At 38.5% G+C, this 17,964-nt stretch overlaps 2 protein-coding genes across 3 annotated transcripts in view; both read left to right on the forward strand.

Annotated features, from left to right (window-relative positions):
• AFF4 (AF4/FMR2 family member 4) overlaps positions 1-17,964 on the forward strand; it is a 57,587-nt gene that overhangs the window by 5,729 nt on the left and 33,894 nt on the right. Inside the window, exons 4-5 of one of the 2 annotated variants that reach the window (XM_004696611.2) lie at positions 1,095-1,139; positions 4,536-4,622. In XM_004696611.2, the coding sequence (XP_004696668.1) occupies positions 1,095-1,139; positions 4,536-4,622 (132 nt within the window). The remainder of the gene's footprint in view (positions 1-1,094; positions 1,140-4,535; positions 4,623-17,964) is intronic. The other variant, XM_045285347.1, reaches the window with a different exon arrangement.
• LOC105978506 (interferon-induced transmembrane protein 3-like) lies at positions 15,303-16,184 on the forward strand. Its single transcript, XM_045285018.1, has 2 exons — positions 15,303-15,387; positions 15,682-16,184. The coding sequence occupies exons 1-2, from the start codon at positions 15,303-15,305 to the stop codon at positions 16,182-16,184; spliced, it is 588 nt and encodes a 195-aa protein (XP_045140953.1).

Below are 17,964 nucleotides of genomic sequence, written 5' to 3' on the forward strand. Positions count from 1 at the left end.
CCCCCGGAACTGTCAGTCCCGTGGTTTTCTCCTCCAGATTGTTCATCCAGCCTATTTTATTTAGACAGACCTGTGGAGATAGTAACAGGCACAAAAACAAGACAGAGCAAAACCAAGCAACAATGTACAACAAAACAACAACAAAAAACAAAACAAAGCATAACAAGAAAGCAAAGCTTGTAGTTAGTTCAAGGACTGTTTGTTGGCCTTTAGGAGTGTTTTCCAGTGATTACTTTTCATAATGACTTGAGTGAGATGTGGGCCCATGGTCGTTGTTATAAGTGTTGGAGTTGATCCTGGACGTGGTGGGTGGTGTATGGTTCGGATGCTGTGATCCTTTCTTCTGGTAACAGCGTTGAGACAGCGGCTCCTGTTTCATAGTGGTGGTTTGAAATTTACACTGCTTGTAATTTTATACTAAAGCATAGCATTCAAACTAACCAAAGAAGAGAGCATTCAGTGTGAAAGAGCTGAAATCTTATCTCATAATATAATTTGTGCAATAATTTTTTAAAAATGACTAAACCAAAATATGGATGCTCAGAATGGCCAGGGGAGGAGAACATTTAAGCCTTTCCTGTCTTGGTAAACTCACTGTTACCTTATATATGTCATCTAATTACTTTTCTCAAAAGAACAATAAAGTGCTCATTTGTTTTTTCTTCAAACATCATCATCCTTGAAATTAGAATTGAATTCAAACCCCAGTTTTCTAATTCCTGTGTACTTTTGGATAAACAGCTTGATTTTCATCATTTAAGAAAGTATGTAAAAGCACCCATATTGTTCCTTAAAAGCGATCTTTCATCAAACTTGGGTTTGTTGTTGTTGTTTGTTAATTTATCTGGCTTGAAGTATCTCAGTATTTTGAATATAAGCAAACTTTTAACTTTTTTGGGCAAATTTCTTACCTGCAAAACTGAATTTAATCTAAGTAGATAAAAATGTTCAAAATCTGGAGAAATGTAATTTAAGTTCTCAAATCACATAGAGTTTGCATTTCTGATAATACTTGTATGTCTCTAGCAAATGATAATCTAATAATAAATGAGTCTAAATCTTATATCTGTTTCTTTTTCTCTTTTCTTCTTAAGGCATCTGCTTCTGGTGATGTGAGCTGTGTGGATGAAATCCTTAAAGTAAGTTATCTGTTTAATTTTTTTTAACTTTAAAAAAAAGTTTAATTATGATCGTTTTGTTTTCCTTTTTAGTTCTTAAAGGATTTGAAGCTGTAGATTAACTTAAATGTGTAACCTGATTTTATCCATCATATCAGTTGGCTATTATTCCCAGAATCATACTTAGGTTCTGAGTCACATAGTTTGTTTACTGTTTACCTTTAAAGAGCTGTGGGGGAAAAATAAATAAATAAAGAGCTGTGGGGTCTTTTTGGTTTGTTTTTTTGATAATAGAAATTGCATTCTTAACAGCTTACCTTGAAAAGAAGCCAACTATAACTGCACTCTTTGGTTTATCAGTTATTGGTCAAACGTTCAATCAGTCATGCCAGTCAGTAGTCTGTACATACTGGTCAAACCCTGCAACACAAGGTTTCTGAATACTGCTCATTTTAGGTGTTTGATGGACTATATCTAAAATTAACACACAGTCAAAAATTACAGTCCTTTGTTGGAAAAAGAAAAATTAGGTGTAATATGTAGTGAGTATGAGTGGCAGTGACAGTCTTACACTCGATAAAGATACAACTGTCAATCACGTATTTGTATTTTCTTTTTTGTGTGTAAGCTTCTCAGTTTGTGTGTGTATAGTAAAAACTGCAGAAAGATAACCCTGCATTGGCTGATTTCTTCATTGACCCTACTGTAATCTCTTAACCTCCCTGAACCTGCTGAATCCTTTTAAGATCACAACATTCCCCCACATTCAAGGAGCTTCATTTGGATTCTCATTCTCTTTATCACCCTGCTGCTCTCTGCTGTTTTCAAAAGTTCTCCCCCGCCCCCCTTTCTGGGAACATCATTCTTCTTTTGGCTATTGTATTCCTCGTTATTTTTATTTTTCATCCACCTTTCTGCCTTTTCTTCTCTGCCTTCCTGGAGCCCTTCTGTCTCTCTCTCACCGCTTAAGTATGCTTGCTCTTTGCTAGCCTTTCTCCTTCTCTTTGATTTGATTTACCATGTTATTCAATACTTCAATCCCAATCTTGTACTCAAGTACAGAACCCAAATTCTCTCTTCCTCTTGTGCTCCTTTTAATCACAAAACTAGATTTAAGACTGAAAATTATTTGGACACAATATTCCTAGCTTTTCTGTTCCTTATTTCATTGAGCCTGAAAAACACAAGATACTCTGCCTTTTTGCCTCCAGAGTTTCCTTGTTTGCTTTACTGCATTGCTGAAAAGGTGTTTTGCTTAAATCTCTGTCCTTCATATTGATTATCTTCTCTGAAATACGCTGTTTCTCTATGGCCAACAGAAAGAGAAAGGTCCAAATTCAACAATTCAGACCTTCCACAGATTAGTCTGAACTCTCCCACTCCTGATTGATCTCTTTGGCCCAACTGGCTTCCCTAAGCTATACATGGCCCTCTTTCTTTCTTTTTTAATTTGACCTCTTTAATATAAAGTTTCTTAGTGTATTTCTCTTTTTCAGTTATTTCTAGTTTGTTTGCCTTTGAATCTCATATAGTGTTCATTCTCAATTGCTATGTACATAAAAGTTTAAGGTATTATATTTTCCATTGAATCCTCAAAAATCCATGAAAATTGAAAATCTGGAAGAAATCCCAAGTTTTCTTCTATTTAATTATCTCTTTGAGATCAATGATAATTTATTTTATATGCCCAGGGCTTGGCACATGACTTTGGGTGTGTTAAATGTGCAGTCATTTGATGATAAGTGGGTAATTAAATTTATTTTTGTATTGAGAGTATTTTGTCTTGTGAGTTATAAAAGGCCAATTCTGAGAACCTGGGGCAGATGAGTTTTTGTGTCTCCTATACTTCCCTATGTGTACCTTGCAAGGACCTGCTGGCATGCATTATGAGCTAAAGAAACTAAATGGACATTTAACTCTTCAGACTATGTGTATTTGAAAAAAATAAGGTATATTAATCTAGAGCATCCTAATTGAGCACCTAACATGTACCAAGTATCGAGGAGTCTGGTATACGAATGATAGCCTTTGCCTCCTTTGAGCCAACATTCTAGAACAGGACGTAGGTAATAATCGACTGTATAGTTGTTTCAGGAAGTATAGTGCTGTGAGAGAGAACACATCAGGAGAGGGATAGAGAACACTGACAATGCAGGTGGCTGTTTTAAGAGGATCATACAATCACACTGTACCAAGTACCATTGTCTGTTCCTCTTATCGTCTCAAGGGTAGCCAAGGTTAATAATCCAGGGGATTTTTTAATATGTAAACTTTTAGTAGTTAGACATAGATTATGACTTATATTTCTCATGTGGAATATGCTGTGGACATAATTTCACACGTTTTTCTCATTTTACTTATTTATATTATTGTTTTGTTTAGTTTCTCTCACTGTAATGCCCATTGTTGATCCATTGTATGGATGTCTCTTCATTTATTTAACCAGTTGTGTGTTGTTGGAAACTTAAGGTTGTTTCCATTTTTATGTGTGATCCCCTCCAACATGTATCTTTCCATAACTGTGGGAGTTGTAACGACAGGATAAATTCTCAGAAGTTAGTACCACCTTTAATTTATGGTATTTTCTCATTGTACCTAATGGCTTGCTTTGAACTGAATGCCAAAAATAAAGCACTCCTCCTTAGTCTAAGTTTGATACCTGCCCCTTCCTTGTTTCTCTGACACACATTCTTAGCCACGGAGCTAAACCCCACGTGGACATATTCATTATATGATAGGAGACAGAAGGCACTGAGTAAAACCAGACATGGAGCCTTGGCCTATGTGTCTTCCTTCCTCTTCGTGTGCTTTTGAAATCTCTCTTGATTTTCTCCACCTAGCCAAATTTTCCTCTCAGTGCATGGGTTCTGTAGTTGTGCTTTTTGAGATGAAGTTTTGTGTCTACTACTGACTAAGAGGGTGACCGTAAAGAAACTTTTGTGCTTCTGGTTCATCCTGTATAGATTGAGGACAATAATGGCACCTACCTCATAATGGCATTATGAGCACTGAGTGAGTAACAGCCATGTAAAGCACTTACTCAGTGTCTGCCCTAGTAAAGGTACGAGACAAATGTGAGCTACTCTCTTTATCATTAGCCCTTTCCTCCTGCTCCCACAGCAAGCTCTGCCTCTTTGGGGCTTTACTGCATGCCTTGTATTTGAGTACAGGCTGACTTCCATAACTATTCATGGGTCTTTGCCTCTGTAAGCTCCCTGATGTCAGGCAGTGTATACTTTTATCTTCTATTACCCTGTATTGCTTAGCACACAATTGTGCCTATTTAATATTTGATTAAATATTATTTTGGAGAAAAAAATCATGAAACCAGTATTTTTCAATACAAATCTGGTTTTTAGCTGTTATAATTTTTATCCTTGACCTGGTTGAAAACCAATTGTAATAATTACGTTTCAGGAGATGACGCATTCATGGCCTCCCCCTCTAACGGCTATTCATACACCTTGCAAAACAGAACCTTCCAAATTTCCTTTTCCAACTAAGGTAAGTAAATAAAATGTATCTTTGGTACTTTAAGAAAACAATGGCTTGACTAAAATTACATGAATTCAAAATTCTGTCTTGCCATTCCCAGTAAATAAGTAAGTAAATAGATAATTTCATAGAGTAGTCACTGTAAATAACATAAGCGTAATGGATTGAGAGGTACTTGAGAAAGCTTTGAAGGCAATGTGGGGGAGAGACTGGAAGGACATTTATGCTTGCTGTAAACTATGCTAAGCCAAAAGTGATAAAGGGCTTCTCAATCTGTTGGCTGAAGACTCTCTTTCCAAAGATGTAAGTCATACATGTACATCCTGGAAAGCATTTCCTCAGACAATAGTTTCAGGATCATTTAAAATCAGATTTATTTTTAATTAGCTTAACACTTAAACAGTTGTTATAAGAATACATTCTCCATGTGAAAACTTGACCAGAACCCCTAATATAGCCTTCCTCCAATTCTGTCTCCCTCCCTAGAGCTAATTTCACATGTATTTTCAAATCTTTTTTTTAATGCACGTATGTACACATATATGTAATCATTTACATGTAAGCATCTTCTCATTTGATTTCTACTTAAGTATATTGTTGTTGTATCTCTTTAATCAGACAGCTGTGTGTCTTGGAGTCCTCTGCATGTTACTTACATATGCAAGTGTCTTGTTTCTTTAAACTATTCATAGTATAAATATATCCTAGTTTATTTAGTTCATTCCCTTTTAGCATTTAGGTGGAGGACAATTTTTCATTTCTATAGGGTTGCTGTGAGTTGGAATCACTCAGTTGCAGTGGGTTATAATATTGCTCTAGTGAACATTTTTGTTCAAGCTTTAATATCTACACGCAAGTTTCCTTAGAATAAAACACTAGAAGTAGAATTGCTCAGTGTTGTGTTTGTTCAGTATACAGTATACTCTTAAAATTCCTCCCGTCGCAGTCAGACCAATTTATGCTCCCGCTTGCATTACCTGTTTTCTTTAACACACTATCACCATCTGATATTTTTACTAAGCACCAATCTCTTGAGTCAAAAAGGGCATTTCATATAGTAGTGTGGTTCATCTTTACACATCTCTTATTCATTTGATTTCTGTGTGGGTGAATTTGCCTATTCCCTTGCACTTTGAGTTGCTTCTTTATTTAACCTATTGAGTTCTAGGAGGGTTTTGTTTAGTTTTGCTTTACTTTGTATGTTTTATTTTGATTTTGGATTCCAATAATTTCTTAATATATAATGCAAATATATCTCCTGTTTAGAATCTTAATCTTTTTTATTTTTTATGGTCTAGAAGGTTTTCATATTAATGAATAAAATACATCTTTCTATTCCTCTGTAGCTTTTACTTTTTAAAAAATGTCTTCATCAAGAAGGTTCCACCCCGGGGAGTGGGGAGGGAGGGGAAAAATGAGGACCTAATGCTGGGGGCTTAAGTGGAGAGAAAATGTTTTGAGAATGATGAGGGCAATGAATGTACAAATACACTTTACACAATTGATGTGTGTATGGATTGTGATAAGAGTTGTATGAGCCCCTAATAAAATGATTAAAAAAAAAAAGTTCTACCCCTCATATCATTAATACAGCCATTCATTTCTCTCTTAATATGATAGCAATTCTATTTTTAATGTTTATGTCTAGTCCAAGTTATCTTGTGAATGATGGGAGATAAGAGTTGTATCCATCCTTTTGTCAATTAATGTCATTGCCACTCATTAAATACATTTTATACATATATTAAAATTGTATCTGTAGTTTATGCACAATTCTAGGTTTAACAAATGTAACCACCACTCTGATCAAGAATGGAACATTTTCACCCCCTCAGATGTTCATTTGGAGTGAATATACTTCTACAATAGGCCTTACACCACAACTATGTTGAGTTTTGTGGCATTATGGACTTAGTTTGTGCCTTTTCTAGGATTTCAGATAAATAGAATCCATTTTACATGTAGATTCTTTTGCTCAGCATGTGGCTTTGGAATTCTTCCTTGTTCTTGAATACATCAGTAATTTATCCTGTTTATTGCTATTGTATTGTATGGCAATACCAACATTTGTTTATTCATTCACATGCTGATCACATGGTTGGCACACTGGGTTAAGCTTTTGGCTTCTAGCAGCAAGGCTGGCAGTTCAAACACACACACACACACACACACACACTCGCCTCTCTTTCAGGAGAAAGATGAGGCTGTCTACTCCCACAAAAATTTATAGTCCTGCAGTGCAAGATATGACAACATAATAATTTATAAATTATCAAGGGTTCATGAGGGAGGGAGAACGGGGAGGGAGGGGAAAAATGAGGAGCTGATGCCAGGGGCTTACGTGGAGAGCGGGTGTTTTGAGAATGATGGGGGCAATAAATGTACAATTGTGTGTATGGATTGTGATAAGAGTTGTATGAGCCCCTAATAAAATGATTTAAAAATGTTATAGTCCTGGAAGGCCCATGGAGCAGTTCTCCTTTGAGTTGATATGAGCTGGAATCAACTTGACTACAGTGGATTTGGTGTGGTTCGGTTTGATTTTCATTAAGCTTTAGGCGATTGAGAATCTGTAAGCATTTGGGTACATTGTGTGGACTTACATTTTCATTTCTCTTGTGTAAATAATGGGCTCATATGATAAGAAATAGACTTACCGAATTCCCTGATGTGTGCATGTTAAATTTATAATAATAGTGATACCACACAGTAACTTCATCTCTCTCTAACAATGTTATGGTAGTTTTGGTTGCTCTACATTTTTGCCTACATTCGTTCATATAGTCTGTTTAGTTTTAACCATTCATTCCAGGGGTTCGTAGAGAAATTTTTGTTTAATCTTTACTTTGTATTTCTGTAATTAATGATTGAACTGAAGCGATTTGTTTCATGTGCTTATTGGCTATTCATTTGCTTTTCATGACTTGCCTGTTCAGATATTTTATATTATTATTATCATTTTTTTATGGCTGTATTGATGTGAGAGCTGTTTGTAATTTTCCTTTCTTGTAATGCTTTTGGCTTTTATTATCAGTGCATTTCTGGCCATGTAAAAGGAGCAGGAATGTGTTCCTATATCTTTATTTTATGAAATAGCTTGTGGAACATTGTCATTAATTCCTCTTTAACTGTTTAAAAGAACTAAGTATTTAAACCACCTGGGTCTAAAGGATTCTTTATTGGAAGGTTTTAAATTACAAATCCAATTTCTTTATGAGATATAGAGCTACTCATATCTTCTGTTTCTTGCGTCAATGATGTTACTTTGTTAATTTTATAAAGTAAAACTGATTGTCATAAAGCTATTTATGATATCCACTTAAATCCTTTAATGCTTGTCGGATTTGTAGTGCTCTCGTCTGAAATTAGTGGTTGGTGTTTTCACTTTTTCCTTGATTAGCCTATTAGAAGTTTAACTGGTCATGTATAAGATTTGGTCTTTATTTTACTTTTTTTCTGTTTTGATTATTGCTAAAATTAAGATTATGTTCCCCCTGTAATTTGGGTTTCCTAAGGTGAAAAGTTAGATAATTTATTTATAAAATTTTTTAATATAGAGCTATACATTTTCTTCTCAACCTTTCCTTATGAATACTCTATGATCGACATATAATCACACAACCCTCCAGGGGGAAGAACAACAGAAACCATGGGGGAAGGGAGGCCGCGGTTGGTGTAAGATATGAAAATAATAACTTATAATCTATCCAGGGGTCATGAGGGTGGGGTGGTGGTGGAGAGGAGCTGATACCAAAGGCTCAATAGAAAATAAATGTCTAGAAAAGAATGATGGTAACACATGTACAAATATGCCTGGTAAAATTGGTGTATGGATTGTAGTAAGAGTTGTAAGAGCCCCCAATAAAATGAACTTTTAATAATAAGAAGAAAAGGTATACTGTACAAATTTTGATAGACATGTATTATCATTTAGTAGAAATATTTTCTGATTTCCTATTTGACTTCTCTCATCCATGGATCATTTTAGAAATAGATGTGTGCAGATTTCTATGAATAAGCATATTTAGAAGTATGTTATTTTAAATAAATTTTAAAGCTTTTATTTAAAATATTTGCGGTTTGGGGGTGAAATGCTAAGGGCATGTAACACAGCAGTAAAGAGAGCAAAGTGAAGAGGTTCCTGGGGACAAACAACAGAAAAGTGGGTTAAGGGTGACAGAGGATGATGTAAGATCTGAAAATAATAATCTATAACTTATCAAGGGTTCATGAGGAAGGGAGGGAGAAGGAGGGAGGGAGAAAATGAGATGATATCAAGGGCTTAAGTAGAAAGAAAGGGCCAAGAAAAAGGTTTTGAAGATGATGATGGCAACATGTACAAATGTGTTTGACACGATGGACGAATGGATTGTGATAAGAGATGTAAGAGCCCCCAATAAAAGTATTTAATTTTTAAAAAAGGCCACAGATAATACCATAAATAGACTTTGGGGCCAGGGCATGGCACCCCATCATATTGGACTGAAAAACACTCCTAAAGGTCAACAAACAGACCTGGAATTTTTTTTTTTTTTGACCTGGAATTATTTATAGGCTTTTCTTTTGTTCTCTTTTGTTGTGGGGAAATGAAGTGGGTGTTAACAAATCCAGGCCCAAGGGAACAACAAGTGATCTAAAATCTATGGCGAGGAGTGTTTAGGATACCTGGTAGGGCTTGATCAAGAGCATTGTAACCGAGAGGAATTACTGAAACCTGAATGAAGGCTGAACATGATAGTGGGACAAGCAGAAAGTAAAAGGAAATAGAGGAAAGAACTAGGAGGCGAAGGACATTTATAGAGGTCTAAATACAGGCATGTACACATGTAAATATATGTATATAACAATAAGGAAATAGATCTATGTACATATACTTATAGGTTAAGTATTAAGATAGCAGAGGGACATTGGGCCTCGACTCAAGTATTCCCTCAATGCAAGAACACTTTGTTCTAATAAACTGGCATTCCGTGATTCTCACCTTCTCTGACCTGATCACTGAAGACAAAATGGGTGCATAAGGAAAATGTGGTGAAGAAAGCCGATGGTGCCGGTCTATCAAAGATATAGGCTCTTGGGTCTTAAAGGCTTGGAGGAAAACAAATGGCCATATAGCTCGGGATGCAACAAAGTCCACATGGTAGAAGCACACCAGCCTGTGTGATCACGAGGTGTCGATGAGATCAGGTATCAGGCATCAAAGACTCAGAACAAAAATTCATATCAATGTGAATGAGGTGCGTTGCAGAGAAGAGACCCAAAGCCCATCTGTAGACAATTGGACATCCCCTTACAAAAGGGTGACAAGGAATAGATGAGCTAGTCAGAGTGCAGTGTAGCAATGAGAAACACACAACTTTCCTCTAGTTCTTTAATGCCCCCCCACCCCCCATCATGACCTCAATTCTACCTTACAAATCTGACTAGACCAGAGCAGGTACAGAGTAGAGCTGGAAACACAGGGAATCCAGGACAGATAAACCCTTCAGGACCAATAAATAGAGTAATGATAAACCAGGGAGGGATCAGGGAAGGTGGGAGGTGGGAGGAGAAGGGGAACCGGATCACAAGGATCTATATATAACCCCCTCCCAGGGGGACGGACAACAGAAAAGTAAGTGAAGGTAGACATCAGTCAGTGTAACATGAAAAAATTATTATAAATTATCAAAGGTTCATGAAGGAGGGAGGGGAAGGGAGAGAAAAATGAGGCGCCGATACCAAGAGCCTAAGTAAAAAGAAAAATGTTTACAAAATGATGATAGCAACAATTCTACAATTGTGCTTGACACAATGGATGGATGTATGGACTGTGATAAGAGCTCTACAAGCCCCCAATAAAATGATTTAAAAATAAAATATTTGCGGGTTTTTACAGATATCATTTTGTAATAATTTCCCATTCAGTTGTGCTCTTATGATGTGTAATTTCACTTATTTTACATTCGTTTGATAGTCCAGAGTAGGGTCTCATTTGATGGCTGCTTCATATGCATTGGGTACAGTATGTTCTATAAATATGAATTAGATCACATCAGTAGTGTTTGTCTTCTGCATCCTTATTGGCTTTCTCTCTACTTGCTCTACAATACTATCAAATATTGAGAGTGTGATATCTGTTTGTATTTGTAGGTTCTTGGGGTTTTTTTGTATTATTAGTTTTATCGACTGGTTCATGTGTTTTGAACCTGTGCTAATGAGTGCATACATACATTTTGTATTGCAATACTTTTCTGATGAATTGACTTTTTTCCCCTCCTCATTATGAAATGCCACTCTTTATATCTGGAAATTATAAAGTCTGCTTTGTCTAACATTAATAATAGCCACTCCAGTTTCCTTTGATTAGATTTTTTATCACCTTTTTATATTCCTTAACTATTAATATGCCTGTGCCTTTATATTTTAAAGTATCCCTGGTGGTGTGGTGGTTTCAGATTGGGCTGTGTTCCTCAAAGCCTGCAGTTCAAAACCACCAGCTGTTCCAAGGTAGAAAGGTGGGCTTTCTACTCCTGTAAATAATCAGTCACAAACTCAAAAGGGGCAGTTAGTTCTACCATGTCCTTCCTATAGGGTTGGCATCCTATAGGCTATGAGTCGGCATCAGCTAGGTGGCAGTGAGTTTTTACATATTTAAAGTAGTTTTCTTGCAGGCAGCGCATAATTGAATCTTGCTGTTTTATTTAGTCTGCCATGCGCTGGCATTTAATCTTGAAGAGTTTAAACCGTTTCACAGAAATGTTTATATTATTGGGTTTAATATACTATTTTGTTATTTCTTTTGTCTGATCAGTTCTTTGTTTTTGCCCCCCATTCTTTTACCTTAGTTATTTTTTTTAATAATTCATCTTATCTCCTGTATTATTTAAATACTACATATTTTCTTCTTATTGTGGTAGAGGCATACATACCAAAACATTTGCCAACACTGCAACTGCCACATTGACAACTCAGAGACTTTGTTTGCATTTTTCATGTTGTACCACCATTATCATTATCTTTATCCAAAATGTTCTGTCACCATTAACATAAACAAGTCCCCTCAAACAAAAACTCCTTTTCCTTTCCCTCCATTCTTGGTCACTACTAAAACTCACTGGTTTCTCTGTATTTGTTTATGTCATATACGTGTGATCATACAGTATTTGTGTTGACTGATGTTGTTTTCATGCATTATGTTTTCAAGGTTCATTCAAGTTGTGGCACGCATCAGAACTTTTTCCTCTATTGTTTAATGTATATGCCACATTTCGTTTACTCACCCTTTTTTTGGTTAGACGTTTTTCAACCTTTTGTGTAATGTGAAACATGCTGCTCTAAACATTGGTGTTCCTACCTTTATTTATGGGTATAAACCTAGAATTGGAATTGTTGGGTCATATTCTGTGTTCAATTCTTTGAACTGTCAATTTGTGAGGGTTCCAATTCTTTATAACTTTGCATTTCTTTAGAGGATTGCTATGAATCAATGGCAGTGAGTTTGTTTTTTTAATAGGGTGACTAACCCATTACCATCAAATTGATTCTTACTCATAACAGGATCACTATCAGGCAGAATCAACTCAGGTAATGAATTTTTTGGTAAAGGCCACTGATGTTGAGTTTTTAATTTGCTTGTTGGGCATTCGACTATTGTCTTTGGCTAACTGTCCAAGTGTTTGCCTATTTGGGTTGTTTGACATTTTGCTGTTGTAGAAATTTTGTACATATTTTGGATTTTAGGCCCATTTTGGTTACCTAGTGCTGGTATAACAAATAACACAAGTGAATGACTAATTCTTTCACACTTTAGGAGACTTGAAGTCCAAAATCAGGGAAGCCGCTTTAGGGGACAGTTTTCTCTCTGTTAAATTGTAGTTTAAGAGGAAGATCTTTATTTTCTTTATTTTTTTCTTTTTTTTGACCGGGCACTCCTTGGAGATTTCCTTGTGTCTTATCAATCAGGAGCCTTCGTGGTGTCATGGCTACTCGTTGGGCTGTGTCAGCAGTTTGAAATCACTAGCTGCTCCACCCAAGAAAGTGGAGGCATTTTACTCCTGTAGAGAGTTAAAGTCTCAGAAACTCACAGGATCAGTTCTGCCCTGTCCTGTATGTCACTGTGAATCTTGGTGAGTTTTGTTTGTAGCATCAATCTGCCCTTGGGTCTTAGGTATTCAGCGTAGGGACCTGATGTCCAAAGGTCATGTTCTGTCCCCACCCATTCCCTCTCTTCTACCAGGCACCAAAATCTCTTTTCTCTGCTTACATGTTTCATCTTTGATCTCTTTAATATCAAAAATGAAGTAGGCTCTACCCTAGGGTAGCTCCTTCAATCAGCGGTACTCAACCCGCAGGTCGCGACCCTTTTGAGAGTCGAATGACGCTTTCACAGGAGTCACCTAATTCATAACAGTAGCAAAATTACAGATATGAAGTAGCAACAAAAATGATTATGGTTGGGGGGGTCACCACAACATAAGGAACTGTATTAAAGGGTGGTGGCATTAGGAAGAGTGAGAACCACTGCCTTAGATCATATCAGGGCTGTGACATAAGTAAGCATATTATACCCTACCCTAGTCACCTTGCTCCAACACTTATTTCTCAGCTTTACATAGTGTAGTGGCTTTTGTTTTACTGATGCTAGAGGCTATGCCACTGGTATTTCAAATGCCTGCAGGGTCATAAAAATGAACAGGTTTTAGCAGAGCTTCCACACTAAGAACAGAGGGACTGCTGCTAAAAACCTTCCGGCATAGCTTTGGAACATTGTCAGAGATCCTGCCAGAGCTGGGCCCCTGGGGTCGGAGGGCACTCACACTGTGACTGAGGGGGAGCTGATTTCATGGAGTGCAGTCAGCCTTCGTGATGTGAATCAGGTAAATCTTTTGGGGGGGGCGGTGGAGCCTTCGGGATCACATCACTCAAGATAAGAAGAAACAGCTGCTAAAGATCAGAACTTGGAATATGTGAAGTATAGACCTAGGAAGATTAGAAGTTGTCAGAAATGAAATGGAATACATAAAAATTGATAGCCTAGGCAGTTGTGCACTAAAATGGACTGGTATTGGCCATTTTGAATCAGAAAATCATATGATTTACTGTGCTAGGAATAAGAGGAATCGTGTTGCATTTATTGTCATAAAGGACATTACAAAATTACTTTTGAAGTACAATGCTGTGTTAGTCCAGGTTGATTAAAGAAACAAATCCAGGGACACTTAAGTATGTGTAAGAGAGATCTTTATATCCCAGAGTATTGCATATTGAGAAAATATCCCAGTCCAGTCCAGACCAAGTCCGTAAGTACAATATTGGCCCAGTGTTCAATAATCTATGAATTCCTCTTCAGACTCAATGCAGCACATGCAATGATGCCGCATGCAGGAAGATCACAGCCCAGTGGGTGAAAGTCTTATGGATACAGTGACAGTGGAAGCATCTCAGCACTGCAAGGGTCTCCATGGGGCTCCTCAACAGGGAGGTGAAGCAGAGAGTGAGTGTGTATCCTGCCTCCAGGGAGGAAGAGAGGAAATTCCCCAAATCCTAATGAGAAGGCCATGCACATAAGGAGGCAGCATCAGGCTGTGACCTGACTGACAGGGAAACCCTACACTTATTTATCAAGTTGAAGAATCTTCATTCCAGTTGGAACTTTGTGAAGTCTGCATCCATAAGCAAAGTCAAATTAGGACAGGCTATCCATCCATAAAGTCAGCAACAATGTGCACCAGTTCACAGGCTCAAAAATATCTTCATCTGGTTGGGTTCTGGTCAACTCAGTATGGGCTGTCTCACTTAGCCTCTCCAAGGTGCCTATTGGTCGCCTTGGCTTAGACCAGGCGTCCTCAAACTACAGCCCACGGGCTACATGCGGCCCGCCGAGGAAATTTATCTGGCCCGCCGGTATTTTTTCCCCGTTTGTTTTTTTACTTCAAAATAAGATCTGTGCAGTGTGCATAGGAATTTGTTCATAGTTTTTTTTTAAACTATAGTCCGGCCCTCCAACAGGTCTGAGGTTCAGTGAACTGGCCCCCTGTTTAAAAAGTTTGAGGACCCCTGCCTTAGACCATGGGCTCTCACAAATACTCAATAAGCCTAGCCCCCTCATGCTAGGTCAAGGTTTATTGTGCCAACCTGACTGATAAACACATGTGGGATTAATTGAAGGGCAGAGAGACAAATGGCTTGGCGAGCATCGCCCTTTTGGTTCTCTGGTCTCTTGCTTTGCTCTCTGATGGTCAGACCAGTGGGCAGCTGCCTTGGCTAGTTCTCTGCCTCAGCTGGCAAGGCTCACTTCCTGCAAGAAGCCCCATGGACTTACCCTGATGCAGCCTTGGGTGCTGAAAAGCCGCGTGGAGACCTCTGCCAGCACTGAGATGCTTACACCACCACTAGATTCACTAATGATGGATCAATGGAAGAATTCTACCAACAACTTGAGTCGGAAACTGATCACACATGCAATCGAGATGCATTGATAATTATTGATGATTGGAATGCAAAAGTTGGAATCAAAGAGTAAGGAACAGTATTTGGACAATATGGACTTGGTGAGAGAAACAAATCTAGAGATCTCCTGATCGAATTTTGTAAGACCAATGACTTACTCATAGCAAATACTTTTCTCAACAACACAAAAGGTGACTATACACATGGACTTCTCCAGATAGAATACACAAATGAAATTGACTGTATTTATGGGAAGAGATGCTAGAGATTCTTAATATCACCAGCTCGAATCAGACCAGGGGCTGGTTGGACCGGATCATCAGTTTTTTATATGTAAGTTTAGGTTAAAGCTGAAGAAAACTGAAACAAGTTCACTAAAGCCAAAACACAAGCTTGACTATCTCATCTGAATTTCAAGGACACCTCAAAGCGCAGTTTGAGAAGACAAAAGTCAAGTATTATCATGAAATGTACAAAGACCTAAAGTAAGGAAACTGAAAAGGAAGAACATAATCAGCATATCTGAAACTGAAAAAAAAAGAAAAGAAAATGTAAGCCGTGAGTTGCAATATTGAAAGATTGGATGGATTAGGAAGGGAGCTAGAGCGACCGCAGTCCAGACTCCACCGCACGGCAGGTCCTTCTCGGCGACAAGAACCACGCGCCCCACCCCTTCCGCGGGCCTCCGGGCCGCCCCCGACCTACCAGGTGTTCAAGGAGGAGCACGAGGTGGACGTGCTGGGGGCGCCCCCCACCCCCGGCCCGGCGCCCACCGTGATCAGCATCCGCAGCGAGGTCTCCGTGCCTGACCACGTGGTCTGGTCCCTCTTCAACACGGTGTACCTGAACATCTTCTGCCAGGGCTTTGTGGCGTTCGCCTACTCGGTGAAGTCCAGGGACTGGAAGATGGCAGGCGACGTGATTGGGGCCCAGAGCTACGCATCCACCGCCAAGTGCCTGAATCTCTGTGCCCTGGTCTTCTGCCTCCTCATCTTCGTGGGAATAATCATTGCCACGGTCATCACAGTCAGCAGGTCCGGGGTTGCCATACCCTCCTCTGGGCTACTGAGACCCTTCCCTGTGGCCAGGCTTTTGGTTTGGGGTCCCCAGCCACCCCCACATCTGGCCCATTCTCAGTGATTTGCCCATGTATACCTGACAAACCGTGTCCGTAAAGTGGGGAAAAAAGGTTGGGTGGGCAAAATATTGAATGATGTAGGAATCATCAAGAGGAGATGGAAAGAATACACAGAGCCAATGTGCCTGAAATAATTGGTCAACAGTCTGCCATTTCAAAAGGTAAATATAAGCAAGTGCTGAAGGAAGAAGTTCAAGCTTCATTGACAGCACGAGCCAAAAGCAAGTGTTCAGGAATTGTGGAGTATCTATTGAAATGTTTTATCAAGCTGAGGAAGCATAGGGAGCACTCCCTCATCGATGTCAGGAAACTGGAAGACAGCTATTTGGCCAACTGACTGGCCAAAGAAAGGTGACTCAACCAAATGCTCAAACTACAGAGTGGTATCATTGATATCGCATGCAAATAAAATTTTGTTGAAGATCATTCAACAACAACTGCAGGAATACATTGACCAGGAACTACCAGAAGTTCAGGCCAGATTCAGAAGAGGACATGGAACAAATCAGAGAATACCAGAGAGATGTGTTGTTCACTATGCCATAGCATTCAACTATGAGGCTCATAACAAACTATGGAAAACACCTGAGAAGAATAGGAATTCCAGAACACACTATTGTGCTCATGAGGAACTCTTGTACGTGGATCAAGCAGCTGGTGTGTAACCAGAACAAGGATGGTTTAAAATCAGGAAAGGTGTGCGACAGGATTGTATCCTCTCACTGTACTTAGTCAACCTGTATGCTGAGCACATCATCAAAGATGCTGACTTATATGAAGAAGAATGAGGTATCAGGATTGGAGGAATGTTTATTAACAACCTGCGATGTGCAGATGAAAAAACCTTGCTGCTTGAAAGTGAGGACCCAAAGCACTTGCTGATGAACACTGAGGATTGTAGCCTTCAGTATGGATTGCGATTTAATGTCAGGAAGTTTAAAAAATATATATCAGAATCTTCACCACTGAACAAATAGGTAACATCATGATAAATAGAGAAGAGATTGAAGTTGTGGACGAATTTGCTTTGCTTGGATCCATAATCAATGGCCAAAGAAGTAGCAGTAAAGAGATCAAACAATGATTAGGTTTGATTAGGCATTAGGTAAATCTGCTGCACAAGACATCTTTTGAAAAGCAAGGATGTTGCTTTGAGGACTAAGGCATGCCTGACCCAAGTGTGATATTTTCAATTGCCTCATATACATGTGAAAGTTGGTCATTGAATAATGAAGACCAAAGAAGAATTTTGGTTCTGGAGGAGGAACATTGAAAGTATTAACTCTGCTAAAAGGACAAACAGATATATCTTAGAAGAAATAGCCAAGGATGACAGGACTTCATCTTACACACTTTGAGCATGTTAGGAGAGACCAGTCCCTAGAGAAGGTTATGCGCAGTAAAGTGGAGGGGCAGCGAAAAAGAGAAAGTCACTCCAAGAAGGATTGACACAGTGGGTACAACAATGGGCTCAGGCATAAGAACAATAGGGTGGTTGCCACAGGACCACGGTCAGTGTTTTGTTGTCATTGGGTCTCTGTGAGTCAGAACCTACCCAATCACACATAACAACAACAATAATCTCCCTGCAGCTGATTGGCTGATGTGTTAGTCTGGTTAGACTGGAGAAACAAATTCATGGACACACATGGGTATAAGAAAGAGATTTATTTATATTTTTAAGAAAGCGATTTATATACAAGAGCAATTGAACATTGAGAAAACATCCCAACCCAGTCCATTCCAAAGTCATAAGTCTGATAGTAGCCCATATGTTCGACA

Source organism: Echinops telfairi, unplaced genomic scaffold, assembly GCF_000313985.2.
Source record: "Echinops telfairi isolate 266 unplaced genomic scaffold, ASM31398v2 ScPeMD7_7469;HRSCAF=8507_1, whole genome shotgun sequence".
Taxonomy (NCBI): Eukaryota; Metazoa; Chordata; class Mammalia; order Afrosoricida; family Tenrecidae; genus Echinops; species Echinops telfairi.